This window comes from Schistocerca nitens, chromosome 3 (assembly GCF_023898315.1).
Source record: "Schistocerca nitens isolate TAMUIC-IGC-003100 chromosome 3, iqSchNite1.1, whole genome shotgun sequence".
Lineage (NCBI taxonomy): Eukaryota > Metazoa > Arthropoda > Insecta > Orthoptera > Acrididae > Schistocerca > Schistocerca nitens.
The window spans coordinates 787,484,495-787,500,986 of record NC_064616.1 but is presented as its reverse complement, the minus strand read 5'-3'; the positions used below and the strand labels follow the sequence as shown (position 1 = coordinate 787,500,986).

General features: G+C 42.3%; 1 protein-coding gene across 1 annotated transcript in view; it reads left to right on the top strand.

Moving 5' to 3' along the window:
* Window positions 1-16,492, top strand: part of LOC126249427 (ras and EF-hand domain-containing protein-like) — a 335,116-nt gene that overhangs the window by 258,822 nt on the left and 59,802 nt on the right. Inside the window, exon 5 of the mRNA XM_049951080.1 lies at window positions 7,523-7,591. Coding sequence (XP_049807037.1) covers window positions 7,523-7,591 — 69 coding nt within the window. The remainder of the gene's footprint in view (window positions 1-7,522; window positions 7,592-16,492) is intronic.

The window sequence follows — 16,492 nt, the reverse complement described above, 5'->3', positions numbered from 1 at the left end:
ATCTAGCAGAGCTACCACCACCTAGCCCAAATGCATTGATCGGGAAGTGTAATATAGCATTGCACTCAACTGTATCCAGTCACCTCCACATTCAGAGAGCGTTTGCTCTGCTTTCTGTATGTCTGTGCATATGCACATCTCGTGGATGGTTCTCAGGACCCAGTCCCATCCGCTGGTGGACCAAACTTCGAACATAGAATACGTGTCCGGACGTAACACGTGGTTAGTCCACCCACAAACCCTATCATAGATGTGGCGCTTAGTGTACGTGTCTCCGAACACATCTCCGTATGTATAGTTCATGGCAGATCCACACCCGAACGCTAACTCAGATGTGATAAATTGTGGATCTGCATCCCAACAACGCTTCGTACATTGCGCGTGATGGATCCACCTCCAAACCCTATCCCATGCACGGGATATTGTGGATCCGCATCTCAACACCGATCCGGATATAATATGCGGCGGATCCACAGTCGCACACTAACTCTGGTCTACTGCGGCTCCTGGGAAACGTCCACGAGGCGTCATATACACAGGCATGTGTACTCGACTGGACAGGGTGCGGTGGACTGTGCTTGCGTGCGTTGACTGCATTATATCTTGAGCGGTTCTGTAGGCTCTGCTATGCGCTATTTGTACAGTTTACGAGTACTGAGCGTGTCTACACATCAGTGTGAAGAATTATTTAGGAGCAGTTTGCTATTGTGTACTGAAATTACGAGTTGGTTGCGTGTCTGTGGGCTGTGAAACATGGCCCCAGGCAACTTCAGGGTAGATCTTTTGTATCAGTGCGATAGATATACTCTATCGTTAAGTAAGTTGTTTGAAAATAAATCGAGTGCACTCCATACTTAATTTCCCCAGCAGCCGAGAGCAGGCTGAGTCGTTTTCCCTCATCATCTTGGTTTACGTCACGAAAAGGGGGGGGGGGCAGTGTCCTCTGCTGGTGGTACTGAGTATTAGACCTCATGGAAAACACACGGTTTGCCGCCATCCTGGATAACTGTAGTTGCATAATCAGCTGGTGTCAAGAAGGCGTCCTCCGGCGGCGACGAAATGGACTAAAACAGTTGGGGTCAGCAGGTGCTCGTTGTGAACCCACTAGGTGGCGCCATCTTAGATTACGGTACTTGCGTCATCACCTGACGTCACTACAGCGTCCTCTAGTGGCATGGATATGAACAAAGTCAGTTGGGCTATGGACTCAGTGGCGAATACACTTGGTGGTGCTGCTGCCTCTAATTCTCTAAATAAAGACTGGTGTATGATTTCGACAGTTGACGATTAGCAAGCAGAGTCTTTTATATGGATTATTACTTAAGGCAATGTCAGCACAAAAGAAAGCTGTACAAAGTTTTTCACAGAATGGTGAATAAGAATGGCTGGAGTCCCCTATGGGCATATTATATTCCACGTTTGTATTTTTCTGTTGGCACATGCTGCTGAACATTAAATGAGTTCTCCGCTAATACTTTTACATCACAAAGTTTGCAATACAGTATTTTACCATCAGTCGAAAATGATTTATTGCCATATTGAGACAGGAACTTTTGTAATTTTACTTGAATACTTCGCTCTACTTCACACATTTCTTCTGAACTACACTGCACATACTTCTGACTTCTATAGGACTGCATAACAAGCATTTATATGAATTATGAAGTGCCTGAAATATTCCACCAGTGTCATACGAGTTCTCTGGGGGGCCCAGTTTGTCTGCAGGTGAAATGCTGTGATCTGTATCTTCTGAATTTTTGATAATTACAAACCCTCTAGAATACTTAAAAAATTCGACCCTGGTCTGTTACTAGCACTGACCAAATTCTGTATCATAACACAATTTCTTCCACAAATTTCTGCGCCACTATCTCGTACAGTCTGGAACCGAGCGACCGCTACGGTCGCAGGTTCGAATCCTGCCTCGGGCATGGATGTGTGTGATGTCCTTAGGTTAGTTAGGTTTAATTAGTTCTAAGTTCTAGGCGACTGATGACCTCAGAAGTTAAGTCGCATAGTGCTCAGAGCCATTTGAACCACTATCTCGGCATTCTGCCACTTGGTCGGCACCTCTACTGTGAACTTGCTCAGGTAATCTTGGAATGTCAAGGTGTATCGATTGCCAGTTGTTGTGGTGTTTGTTGTATCTAACGATCTACAATGTCTGTGTTGCATTTCTCGAATACTGTCGTCATTGTGTTTGTAATTACTAGAGGCCTCTTTTTCCCGCTGCAAGTGAACTTATTCCTTCAACATTTGTCACACTTCCTTATGTATTCTACGTCTCTTTCCATGCCTTTGCTCTGCTTATAAGTCTATATTCAGTATAGGATTCTGTGCGTCCCTTGATGTCAGCGTAACGGGTTGTCGTGCATTTCCTTCAAAATTTCGGTTCCCACGCCCGGGTTCCCGGGTTCGATTCCCGGCGGGGTCAGGGATTTTCTCTGCCTCGTGATGGCTGGGTGTTGTGTGCTGTCCTTAGGTTAGTTAGGTTTAAGTAGTTCTAAGTTCTAGGGGACTTATGACCACAGCAGTTGAGTCCCATAGTGCTCAGAGCCATTTGAACCATAATTTCGGTCCTTTCGTCTATGCTAAGTTCCTCGGTTTCTTCCTCCTGTTCTTTGTTTTCCCCGTACACTCTTATATGTCCCTTACTTTCATTTATACTCTCTGCATCACCATACAGCATTTGACTTTAAGCATCGGCATTTGCACTGAGTTCTCCAGGTTTATACACAGTGTCATAAGAATATTCCTCTAGTTTCAACCTCTAGTAACCTTGGCGATGGATCCTTGACACTGAAAATTTACGTTGGTCGCTTGTGATCTGCTATGGTGAAATGTCTCCCATTGACTTATAGCCTGAACTGCTTTGTGCCCTACACAATTGCTAGTCACTTTAACTCAATTGCAGAATAAGTCTTAGTCAGTGACCGTCAAACACAGATGACTGGTAAACCTTTGGGTAGCTTCCCTTGAGACAGACCTCCCCCCCAGCACCTCTCTGCTGGCATTCGTCACTACTATAAATGAGTTCTCAAAATCTGCTCAGTATGGGAGAATTTACTAATTTCTCTCACAGTTCTTAAACTGCTGGTTATTGATCTCCCCATACATATGGCAGTTCAGCCTTCAGCAAATTATGTAATGGATTCGCAAATGAACTGTCAGTGACACCCATCAAGCTGTAGATGGATTTCGGAATTGGAGAGTTCTTCGCTTTTTCCACAATACGCTCATCTCGCTCTACACCTTAATCTGTTATGTTGCGTCCTTAGAATATTACCTCCTCTCGAAGGACTTCACGCTTATCTCACTGTAGCTCTGACCTATGTGCGATGGGTCTATTCAAGATACCCTGAAGCTTTACATTTTGTTCCTTTAATGAACTACCGTAGCACACTGTGTTATTCAAATACTCTAAACACTCTTTCCCTTGAATCTCTACCAATGCATCATTAATTCGTCTCTGAAACATAGTTGGTGCATTCTTTAACTCCAGTGGCACTCTTCTGTACCCATAATGCTGATAATTTACGCCAAACGCTGTCTTTTCTCTGTCTGACAGTATCCACTGGCCTAATCTAAAGTGGAGATACACTTGGCTTTCCCTAGTTGGTCCAATATTTTACTTATTTTAGGGGTGAGAAAGGTCGCACCCCCCCACTCCCCCCTAAATTTCGTTCAATTTTCTATAGTCAGTTGCGAATATATATTTCACTAACTCTCTGGTATCTTGTATTTCGACACTAGCAATATGGACTCTGATTTTCAACTCGTTAACCATTTTCTCGATTTGTCCTGCAACACCGCTATTTTTGCTTTGGTATTCTATACATTCTCTGCCTTTCCTTTGTGCTCTGGCAGTACTGAGTGTGCATATTCTGTATATAACAATTTTTCACCTTTTACATAAAATACATCACAATATGTGCTACAGAGTGTTTCTAATTCATACAGCTCCACTTTATACAAATGATCGGTTGGGATCGCTTCTCTGACCTGGGCAACGCAATTCCTGTACTTGCCCATGCCGTTCATTGTTCCCTGTACAGTTTAGATTAGTGCCATTTTCTCTACAAGCTTCCCAAATACTTTTACCGCGGAGAGATCACAGCCAGCCTCATTCACATTCAACACACTGAGAATATATTTTCCTTGTGCCATGCTATTTTGCCTGGAAGATAGCTCATCACTTTTCGTCTCACGACTTGCCTTTGGTTTGCATATCTTACTTCTTCCTTCGCCATTCTTTGACTATACGGTTTCGTTTTATTTCTCTCCTGTTCAGGACTTAACCTCTTATTTGCAGAATCTCACTGTCATCTACTATTCCCATTCATTTCCACTTTCTTTGCAGTCTGACTCATGGACTGCCTCGGAACATGCCCCCTTTCATTATACAGGGTGATTCAAAAAGAATACCACAACTTTAAAAATGTGTATTTAATGAAAGAAACATAATATAACCTTCTGTTATACATCATTACAAAGAGTATTTAAAAAGGTTTTTTTCACCCAAAAACAAGTTCAGAGATGTTCAATATGGCCCCCTCCAGACACATGAGCAATATCAACCTGATACTCCAACTCGTTCCACATTCTCTGTAGCATATCAGGCGTAACAGTTTGGATAGCTGCTGTTATTTCTCGTTTCAAATCATCAATGGTGGCTGGGAGAGGTGGCCGAAACACCATATCCTTAACATACCCCCATAAGAAAAAATCGCAGGGGGTAAGATCATGGCTTCTTGGAGGCCAGTGATGAAGTGCTCTGTCACGAGCTGCCTGGCGGCTGATCCATCGCCTCGGGTAGTTGACGTTCAGGTTTCATAACTAACCTTTTTCGTAGGACTCTCCATACAGTTGATTGTGGAATTTGCAGCTCTCTGCTAGCTCTGCGAGTCGATTTTCCTGGGCTGCGAACAAATGCTTGCTGGATGCGTGCTACATTTTCATCACTCGTTCTCGGCCGTCCAGAACTTTTCCCTTTGCACAAACACCCATTCTCTGTAAACTGTTTATACCAACGTTTAATACACCACCTATCAGGAGGTTTAACACCATACTTCGTTCGAAATGCACGCTGAACAACTGTCGTCGATTCACTTCTGCCGTACTCAATCACACAAAAAGCTTTCTGTTCAGCGGTCGCCATCTTAGCATCAACTGACGCTGACGCCTAGTCAACAGCGCCTCAAGCGAACAAATGTACAACTAAATGAAACTTTATAGGTCCCTTAATTCGCCGACAGATAGTGCTTAGCTCTGCCTTTTGTCGTTGCAGAGTTTTAAATTCCTAAAGTTGTGGTATTCTTTTTGAATCACCCTGTATATTGTTTTTTCGGCTTGTCTCACTTCCCGTTAATTGTTGTTGCTTTTCAGCTCATCGTTTCATAGAAACTTACGGCGGTAATTCTGTCTCTGACACTATGAGAAAAGGAATATTTCGATCCTGTAGTCTAATCGCCTTCTCTCCGTAATTAATCACAACCTCTTGCTGCCTCAGGAAGCCACTTCCTACTAGACTGTCAAACGGAATATCCAATCCACCAGTAACAGACTAACTTCCTATGAAATGGATATCGTGCTTCATGGCACTTTCCCTACTATTAGTAACTGCAGATCCATAGTTTCCAAAGTTTCCACCGCACGTTGCGCCACACCCTTCATTCTACAGCTATCTTCCCTGCTAATTACGGCTTCGGCTGTCTGGTCGCTGTTGCATACCGACGTCTTATTGCCTCATAGTGGCCGTGATTATGAATTCAACACTTTACCTCCGAGTGTGAACACTGTTATACTTCCTCCTCTTTCCGCTGGCCCTGCATCACTTGCATCGTGTCTTCCCAATGCTATGCTTGTGCATTGTCGTAATATTACTACTTAACAAAGTTCCTTTCTTTTCCCAGCAGCGTTTACACTATTTTGGATATAGAGTCATGAATTAGCTCTCAGGCATTTTTCCCTTGCAGAATATTATCCCTTGAAGCAATATTTTAAGCGTCACTAGTTTTACTATAAGAATAAAAAGTATATCGTTCACAATCAAAAGTCCAGTTAAGTATTTTCTGTTTTTCGACGACTTCCGTTCATCCTTTAGCTTAACAGCTACAGCTATTCCTTTTTTCCCCTTCAGTGAAAGGACCCACCAATATGCGATGTTTAAGGCGTACCATTCTCGGTACGCCATATTTTAGTTCATTGTATTTTATGTGCCAACAAGAATACATCCCTACAATTATCTATAGACTTGCCTTATATTTTAAAGGAAAAGTGGTGCAGTTTTAAACTTTTATATGGCACCAGGACTCCTCCTCAAATCGTTAGGACATATATAGTAACGTATGTCACGGGGGTTGGCTGAATTCCTTTTCAGTACCAGTGGTTAACCAAGCACATAGTCATGAGTAGCAGGAATAAGTACTCTCATTTTATTGATCGCCTGCAATTAAGAGTTATTTTATCTCACGACGTAAACAATGTTTTTAAACGTAGGTGTGTGTGTATGTGTGTGTGTGTGTGTGTGTGTATTTTAGCCACATTTATCTGAAATAAAGTTATAAATACTTTTATTATATATCTGATTTGTAATTGGGAACTATTTCATCTAAAGACTATCAGTACTGGTAACCATTGGAAGGAACTGTTTAAAATATTTGAGCGCACTCGTTCAATAAGAAATTGTACGGGCGCTAATGATCAAGAAGATGAGAAACATGAGCCGAAACCTCATCCTGCATATGAGAACAACAGATCACCAGAAATACAAAAGTATAGTTGTTTTCTCTTTGTATAATCACAAACCCAAAATAATGCTTCCAGAAAATTTTGATTCATCCACAGTTCTTAATATAATGTAACTAATTTTGGAACAGGTATTAAGAAACACTTCGTGCATCTACATAAAAAGTTTGGTAGTTGTTTATCTATCACATCGTCCAGTAAAAATGAATATTTTTGAACACTAATGAAGCCGATGTACCTTTCTGAAAAATCTATCTCACTAACGGTAATTTTTTGTACAAATTTTCTTACACAGGTCTGAACAGAATTTTATTATCACCGTTTGCATAATTCTCAGTCATCCTCAGCTATAGGCAAAATAAAAATATTTGGAGATTTTTTCTTTATAAATTATGTGCTATTGTTTTAACTAAATCCTACTTCTATGTAGATGTAGATAATAATATTTAATAGTTCCAAACCAAATTTCATTGCTTTAACGTAAATGGTTTGAGAGAAGATGATGTGTAAATATTAAAAATTATAGAGTTAGGGAAAATACAAGTAAAGTGTTTCACACTATCAGATATTATCGAATATAAATGTGTTACTGCATGACACATGGTTGGTCATCCTCATACCCCAGCAGATGAGCCACATATTTTAATAATTAAGTTACATTAAGTTCATTTTGTCATTATTCTTTTAGAAATTAATTCCAGAAACAGACTAATTTTTCAAAGGGAGTCTGCAATTGTTCTGCGAGTGAAATTAAACTTTTTGCTTTCTTTTTCAGGCAACAACAGACGACCTACGCGTTTATCAACCAGAATGATCATATTTATAACCAAATTGGTCTGCTTCAGTAAGTGATTAATACAGTGACAGTAAAGCTAACAAATTAATTATGCATTTCACAATAATACATATGTTTTGAGGTGACTAACATTTAACAATAATAATATTCTACAAGCCCTATCAATATTAATGTATACAAAATGATGGAATGTTTGCCACGATTCCAACAGGACGCTGTCTCTACACCACCTACTTGTAACTCCACTGTCATCTTAGATTCCTGCTGATCTCCTCTCCTGCTTTGACTGTCTCCAGAACATGTGATTTTTGAGCGGAGTTCTCACCTAAACCACACACTGATAAAATTTGTTTGCCGTTGTACTCCACATACGGTAAAAATTGTTTATGATTCGCCACGAACCTCATGACACATAAAGAGAAAAGAAGTGACATAGGTGAACTATAAACAAAGTTTGTGTCATAAACCGATGATTTCTCAAGAGGTAGTGAGTGAATAAAGCGTGAATGCTGTGTCACTCGTAGTGCAATGACATTCCACAGTCGTCTGAAGTCACTAGACGTGATACAGACACTTCTGAACATGTCAAGATTTTAAACATGGCTGAAACAGCAACTGTTGAAATTCTTCATGGTAAATGATGACAGCCAAAACAGTTGCAGGACAAAGATCTATTAAAATTCTTGATCACGGTTTCGGTATATCTAAATATACCTTCATCAGAAGTAAAATACACCAAAATTACATCCTGCAATGGAGATTCATAAAACAATTGTGCCAAAAACGTCGTCAGTAGTTAAAACATCATCTCTATTTATACAACATGATTATGGACAGAGGGTCGATGCAAACACAGCTTAGCACCAGTACTTCGCCTATGAACTAGCGTGACGAGGGTGTTTACAAGCCATCGAAAATTTTTTTATAAAACGTTTTTTTTTTTACTTTGATAGCTGATCTTTATAGATTTTTGTGAGCTGAATCCAAATCTAGCCTTAGTTTTTTTGTATCACCTATAGTTTTCGAGCTATATGCTTTTTATCATATAGTATAAAAATCCTATGCTATATGGTAAACGGGGAAATTAATGACATTCTTTGTTACAACATACGAATAGTTTGTATTTACAGTAAGCTACTTAAAACAATGATATGTGTTAGTAGAGGTTTCACCTGTGAGCGAGAATTGGTTTGTATTTTCTTTCTCTTTTTTCTTTGAAGCTTCTTGTGTAGCTTTTTCTACGATGGGTCGCTTGCTGAACTTCTCGGTGAAGTGACGAACAATAGCCCCCATCATGTTGGTGTTCCAGAGGCCTTGGTAGTGTTTTTCCATCACTTCAATGTCCTGGTGAAAATGCTGTCCTTGCTCCTCACTAACATCTCCCATATAGTCCGGGAAATAATGAGGTGACTGTTCAAAAAGTGAACTTTCAGGCTCATTAAACATCCTAAAGTTTTAAACTTCTTTAACATTGTAGCTGTAATACAAACATATTCTGGGTCTCTTTCATGTCCTAAGAACTTTGTAAAGACTTGCTTGATTGATACCTGTAATGTCGGCAGACTTGCCAACACTACGCACACTAATTGAAAGAGGCGGCTGAGATGCACGCGCTAACTCACGAAGGATGGAGTGAGGTCTGAAACAGGATATGTAATGAATGTTATAAAGAAAAGTACGTAGCTCCTTGAATACTTAACTTTTAATACATCCTTGTATACATCGTTCTTGATGAGACATCTGGAGATTGTGGCGATACAAGTGAGACTCTTTAGATACAAGCTATCTAAGGCTAATGGCGCCTTGCTAGGTCGTAGACATGGACTTAGCTGAAGGGTATTCTAACTGTCTCTCGGCAAATGAGAGAAAGGCTTCGTCAGTGTAGTCGCTAGCAACGTCGTCGTACAACTGGGCGAGTGCTAGTCCGTCTCTCGAGACCTGCCGTGTGGTGGCGCTCGGTCTGCGATCCTGACAGTGGCGACACACGGGTCCGACATGTACTAATGGACCGCGGCCGATTTAAGCTACCACCTAGCAAGTGTGGTGTCTGGCGGTGACACCACAATACCCATGTTTCTTTCTCATTGAAGGTCATTGTGGATTCAAAGTTGACATCAAACATCAATTTTCTAATTTCAGGTTCGACAAAGACGCCTTCTTTTAGTTTAGCTTCTGGAAGGTGTGGAAACTTATGACAGAGATACTTAAAACATGGTTCATCTTTAGGCAAAGCCTTTACAAGCTGTTTTATTAGCCCTAACTTTATATGCAGAGGTGGTAGGAATACGTTTTTTGGACCTACAAGGTTTTTTAATAGAATTTTCTTCTCACTAGGTTTTAAAGACACCCTCAAAGGCCAGTTATTTCTGCAGCAGTGTTGATCCCTAGCCCTACTGTCCCATTCACACAAGAAACATGGAAATTTGGTAAAGCCACCTTGCTGACCAAGGACCATGCATGTTACTTTTAAATCGCCACATATCATCCAACCATGTGCAGAATACTCTATTTTATTTAGCACTACTTCCAGGTTTTCATAGCTGTCTTCCATATGTACAGAATGTCTAAGAGGTATAGTTGCATACATGTTACCATTGTGTAATGAAACAGCCTTTAAACTAGCTTTGGATGAATCAATAAATAGCCTCCAGTCTTCCTTTTTGTATTCACTACCCAACTCATTCATCAGACAGGGAATGTCTGAGCAGTACACAAAATCACCTTCTTTTTTAAAAAAAACTTGGAAAATTGTTGCTCTCTCTTTCTATACATGTATATGCTAGTTCCAGCTGCCAGTAAGTTCTTTTCTTTTAATCTAGAGTCAAACAATTCAGCTTTTTCTTTCGTGAAGTCCAGATCCTTAACCTAATCGTGAAGCTCAGTCTGAGCAAACAATTTGGGCTCTAGACTTTCTGTATTACAGTGGAATTCATCATCATCTGGTTCATCTAAATCAGATCGTAGATCAGAAAATACTTCTACATCTACAAATACAGCCATACTCCGCCAGCCACCTGACGGTGTGTGGCTGAGGGTACCTTGAGTACCTCTATCGGTTCTCCCTTCTATTGCAGTCTCGTATTGTTCGTGGAAAGAAGGATTGCCGGTATGCCTCTGTGTGGGCTCTAATCTCTCTGATCTTATCAAAATGGTTCAAATGGCTCTGAGCACTATGGGACTCAACTGCTGAGGTCATTAGTCCCCTAGAACTTAGAACTAGTTAAACCTAACTAACCTAAGGACATCACAAACATCCATGCCCGAGGCAGGATTCGAACCTGCGACCGTAGCGGTCTTGCGGTTCCAGACTGCAGCGCCTTTCACCGCACGGCCACTTCGGCCGGCTCTGATCTTATCCTCATGGTCTCTTCGCGAGATATACGTAGAAGGAAGCAATATACTGCTTGCCTCCTCGGTGAAGGTATGTTCTCGAAACTTCAACAAAATCCCGTACCGAGCTACTGAGCGTCTCTCCTGCAGAGTCTTCCACTGGAGTTTATCATCTCCGTAACGCTTTCGCGATTACTAAATGATCCTGTAACGAAGCTCGCTGCTCTCCGTTGGATCTTCTCTATCTCTTCTGTTGGAATAGAATTTAAATCGTCTGGTGATCCAGGAACTGGCAAATTTACACCATTCCCTACTGGTCGGATGGCGGACGGAAGGTTAGGGTAGCTTATTACCTTCTTGTTTTTCGAATTATGACCAGTAATATCAACACTGCAAAAGTAGCAATCATCAGAAAGATTTATTGGCTCCCTCCATATCACAGGAACAGCAAATCTAAAAGCCTTTTTCTCCTTTCTGGACCATTTTCTCAGATCTTCAACACACATGTAACATGCTTTATGCAGCGCACAAGATTTATCTTGATCACCAAGTTTACATCCAAAGTATGATAGATAAACCTATTTCACAAAGTCTGTAATGTTTCTTTGGTGTTTTTTAATCACAAATTCACCACAAATATAACAAACTGTCAGCAGGGTTTTTACAACCACGATTAGACATTGTACTGAGCACATGTACAGGAAACGGGAAAGTGAGGTTAGGTTGACAGTAAACAAAACACCATCTCTAAACATAAAAATAGAATACACCTTTTTTTGCCACCAAATGTTTTTCAGCAGTGCTGCCAACGTCATCTGCATTCATTACACCTCCTTTTTAAATTATTTTAACTATATAAAGCTGTTAAATTCTTTAAAAATCGCTTAATTTAACAAATTTAACTGCAAAATGTGAAGAAAGGGTGGGTGATACAGTTTTTTAAGTATCATATTTGTATTTCCCACCATAAAAACATAAAAATAAGGTATTTTCAGCAAAAAAGTTTTTCCATCGTTTCCCTTTGAGACCGGTGTAACCGCCAGAATGGCGAACGAAAGTATGCAGGCGTGCATGCACTGTGATGTACAGGTGTCGGATGTAAGTTTTTGGGATGGACTTCCATGCCTTCTGCACTAGGTCGGTCAGTACAGGGACGGTTATGCTGGTTGCGAATAACGCTGGAGTTGTCCGATGATGTCTCATATGTGCTCGCTGGATGCTGATCTGGCGATCGAACAGAGCAAGGCAAAATGTCTACACTCTGTAGAGCATGGTGGATTAGAACAGCAGTATGAGGGCGAGCGTCATCCTGTTGGAAAATTCCTCCTAGAATGCTGTTCATCAATGGCAGCACAACAGGTCGAATCACCAGACTTACGTACAAATTTGCAGTCAGGGTGCGTGGGATAGCCACGAGAGTGCTCCAGGTGTAGGTCCAGTGTGTCTAGCACGCACACATGTTGGCTGCAGGCCCTAAATTGGCCTCCTCCTAATCAACATCACTGCCACCGAGGCAGAAATAGTTTTCATCAGAAAACACAAGAGATCTCCACCCTGCCCTCAAATGAACTCTCGCTTGACAAGACTGAAGCCGCAAATGGGGGTGGTTTGAGGTTAGTGAAATGCGCGGTACAGGGCGTTCGTCTCTGAGCTGTCTTTCAAATAACCGATGTGTAACAGTTCGTTGCGTTACTGTGGTCCCAACTGCTACTGCAGATGCTGTACGATGCGCCAGAGCCTTACGCCGAACACGAATGTCCTCCCTCTCGTTAATGCCACCTCTCGTTAATGCCACGTGGCCGTCAGGAGCCGGCTTATCTTGCGACCGGGCATTATCGTAACCAGCGCTGCCAGCAGTCATGTACAGTGGTTACATTCCTGCCTAGTCTTCCTGCAGTTCCGTACAAGGAAGATTCAGCTTCTCGTAGCCCTATTACACGACCTCGTTCAAACTCGCTGAGGTGTTGACAATGGCGTCTTTGTCGCCATAAAGGCACACTTGCCTAACGGCAACTCACCACGTCTAATCTCAAAACTAACTAACGCTCACGACAGTTACAGCGTTTATTTAAAGCAAACGTGATTTGCATCCTCATAGTGGCGCTGCTAGCGCAACTCTTATGCGACTAACACGAAATTTGAAGACGTCATCTTTCAGATGTAGAAATACGCCTACCGACTTTCGTTTATATCGCACAATTGTTCCTAGGAGTTACGATTTTTTTCCGTCAGTGTATTCATTTCTCAGCATAGTCATCCTGGCGACAAACATTTTTCTCCCAACGAGAGACCAGTTTATATGAAGATAGTAACTGTTTTCGAAAGATCAGATACCATGGATGACCGTGCAGCTTCTCCAGAATAAATGATAATTGAAATCCTCAGCTGCCGACAGGTGTTGTTGATATACCTCGATGGGGACAGCTGAAAATGTGTGCCCCGACCGGGACTCGAACTACATTAGGTACATTACGTATGTAGATTGTGGACAGCAGTTGGTAATGTGAGTCTCACGGGAAGCGTGCAAGGGATAAGTCCCTGCTTTTCATCTGTGTCTTCAGTGGCTCAGATGCCGGCACGGTAACTCAGCGTGTTCGCTCAGAGGGTTAGCTGCCCTCTGTAATAAAAAAAAACCGAGTTAATGAATCAACGACGAACTGAAACGGGTGTCTTGCGACGTCCGCCACGAGCAGATGCAACGAACGAAAACGAACAAAATGAGATTAAAAAAAAAAAAAAAAGATGGATAGCGCGTCTGCCATGTAAGCAGGAGATCGCGAGTTCGAGTCCCGGTTGGGGCACACATTTTCACCTGTCCCCATCGAGGTATATCAACAACACCTGTCGGCAGCTGAGGGTTTCAATTAATTATCATTTATTCTAGAGAAGCTGCACGGTCACCAATGGTATCTGTTCTTTCGAGAACAGTTACTATCTTCATATGTATAGTTAAAGGCTACCCAGCCATTGACCTTCGTCTGTGCGAATGCGCACAGGTTGCCCGAACTCTTACGGGAATCGTCACCTTAGTGTGCGCGAGTAATGAGTGGATGGGCATATATCTATTAGGTACATTACGTATGTACACTGTGGGCAGTTGGGAATGTGGGTCTCACGGGAAGCGTGCAAGGGATGAGTCCCTGCGGTCGCGCTATTCATATGTGTCCTCAGTGACTGAGAGCGTCTGCCATGTAAGCAGGAGATCCCGGGTTCGAGTCCCGGTCGGGGCACACATGTTCACCTGTCTCCATCGAGGTATATCAACAACACCTGCCGGCAGCTGAGAAACCAGTTTGTTGATACCGTCACTGCAGATTGTTCGACTTTATTGACGGAACCACAACCTTATCTCGATTTGCACCGCTTCTTTATCACTATGAAAGAGAAATCTTCGAAGGTGTTCTTTACGTTTTGGGAACAGATGAAAATTGATTAGGGCCATGTCGGGACTGTATGGAGGATGACCAATGACTGTGAACCCAAGGCGTCGGATTGCTGCAAATGTTGCAGTACTCGTGTGATGTCTGGCATTGTCTTGCTGAAGGAGGGAGTATTCCATTCGTGGACGAACTCTTCAAATTCGTGCTTTCAGTTTTCTGAGGGATTACAGCACACTGGTTCTCAAGCACCGATACAGTTACGTTACACACCGACATGTTGCACACTACAATTCGGAACCCTCTAGCAGCAGAGAGTTGCAACTTGCGGTAACGAAGCATGAAAATCGAACCAGTAATATGATTTTCATTTACCACCTCAGTCGATATTGAGAACAGAACAAATAATTCGGAAGCATTACTTTTCGGCACCCCCTCGTACAGCTCGGATAAGCAAATGATTAACATTTCATCGTAACCACATGAAGTAGGTAGGATTAACGTAATTTGAGGGTTTTCCAGAAAGTAAGTTCCGATCGGTCGCGAAATGGAAACCACTGGGAACATCCGGTAAAGCTTTGCACAGAGGTGTTGGGCAGTGTCTCTAGTATGCCCGTCGATCGTGTCGCGTGGCTCTTTTCAGTTTTGAGTGAACAGTGAGCACGTAAAGATGCGTAGGGAATAGCGTCTCCCGCCAAGTATGAGGGCCTGGTTAGAGATTTCGCCTGTGTCATGCAGCCCACATAACACAACTGTCGAGCACTTCCTTCTACATACCAATTCCCGGCCGCACACTGCAGGGGCAATGAAGACGCCCCTGCAGCATTTCCGATGAGAAGTGTTTGATCACCCACAATACAGTCCGTAATTGACTCCCCCTGAGTCTCATCACTGCTCATAAGAACCACTGGCTATGAAGACAAAATTTTTCCACAGACAACGAGCTGCAGACCAGTGCAGATAACTGGCCGAAAGCACAGGCGGCTGCTTTCTATGACGAGGATATTGGAAAGTAGATACAATACTACGACAGCACTCGAAGTTGGAGCAGCGACTATGTAGAGAAGCAGGTGGAAGGTGTACCTAACTGTTGCAAATAAAACGTTTCCGGTTTTCACTGTGGTTTTCATTTCGTGACAGATCGGAACTTACTTTCTGGATAACACTCGTATATTCTATGCATAACGAGAGAAAGCATGGATACAGTACACGCGTTGAAATGTATGTAGGTTGCAGTAGTCATCCAGAGATGTAGAGGCTTGCCCAGGACAGAACACTGTTGACAGCTGCATTAAACCAGCCTTCAGACTGAAGACCATAACAACAACACAAGGAGAGAGTCACCAACAGGTTTCTCATTCAGGAATCTGTATTTTAAGGTTGTTCGTTCGCAAGAATATCGTGTTATTCCTTGTGTAAGTAGGAGGAACGTTTAACAGCACGTGGAGAAATTAGACAGCGTCAGGTAGTGGTGGGAATAACTTAATGAAAACAATATACAGTCGAGAATGAGATTTTCACTCTGCATCGGAGTGTGCGCTGATATGAAACTTCCTGGCAGATTAAAACTGTGTGCCCGACCGAGACTCGAACTCGGGACCTTTGCCTTTCGCGGGCAAGTGCTCTACCAACTGAGCTACCGAAGCACGACTTACGCCCGGTACTCACAGCTTTACTTCTGCCAGTACCTCGTCTCCTACCTTCCAAACTTTACAGAAGCTCTCCTGCGAAACTTGCAGAACTAGCACTCCTGAAAGAAAGGATATTGCGGAGACATGGCTTAGCCACAGCCTGGGGGGTGTTTCCAGAATGAGATTTTCACTCTGCAGCGGAGTGTGCGCTGATATGAAACTTCCTGGCAGATTAAAACTGTGTGCCCGACCGAGACTCGAACTCGACTCGAGCACTTGCCCGCGAAAGGCAAAGGTCCCGAGTTCGAGTCTCGGTCGGGCACACAGTTTTAATCTGCCAGGAAGTTTTAATATACAGTCGGTTTGTGGAAAACAATCGATTGATTTGTTTGTAGTTTGTACGTATAGGTTGAATTATTCATTATTTTATTAAGATGAGTCTGTGGGGGCAACCGAAAACATTCTATCTATTCCGATGTAGTTTTACGTATTGACTCAGTTACTCATTCTTTCTTTTGAAGTGAAGCCAGAATAATTATCTGTCGGTTGGACCATGCATTCTGTTTTTCAAAAAAATGTTTCAAATGGTTCTGAGCACTATGGGACTTATC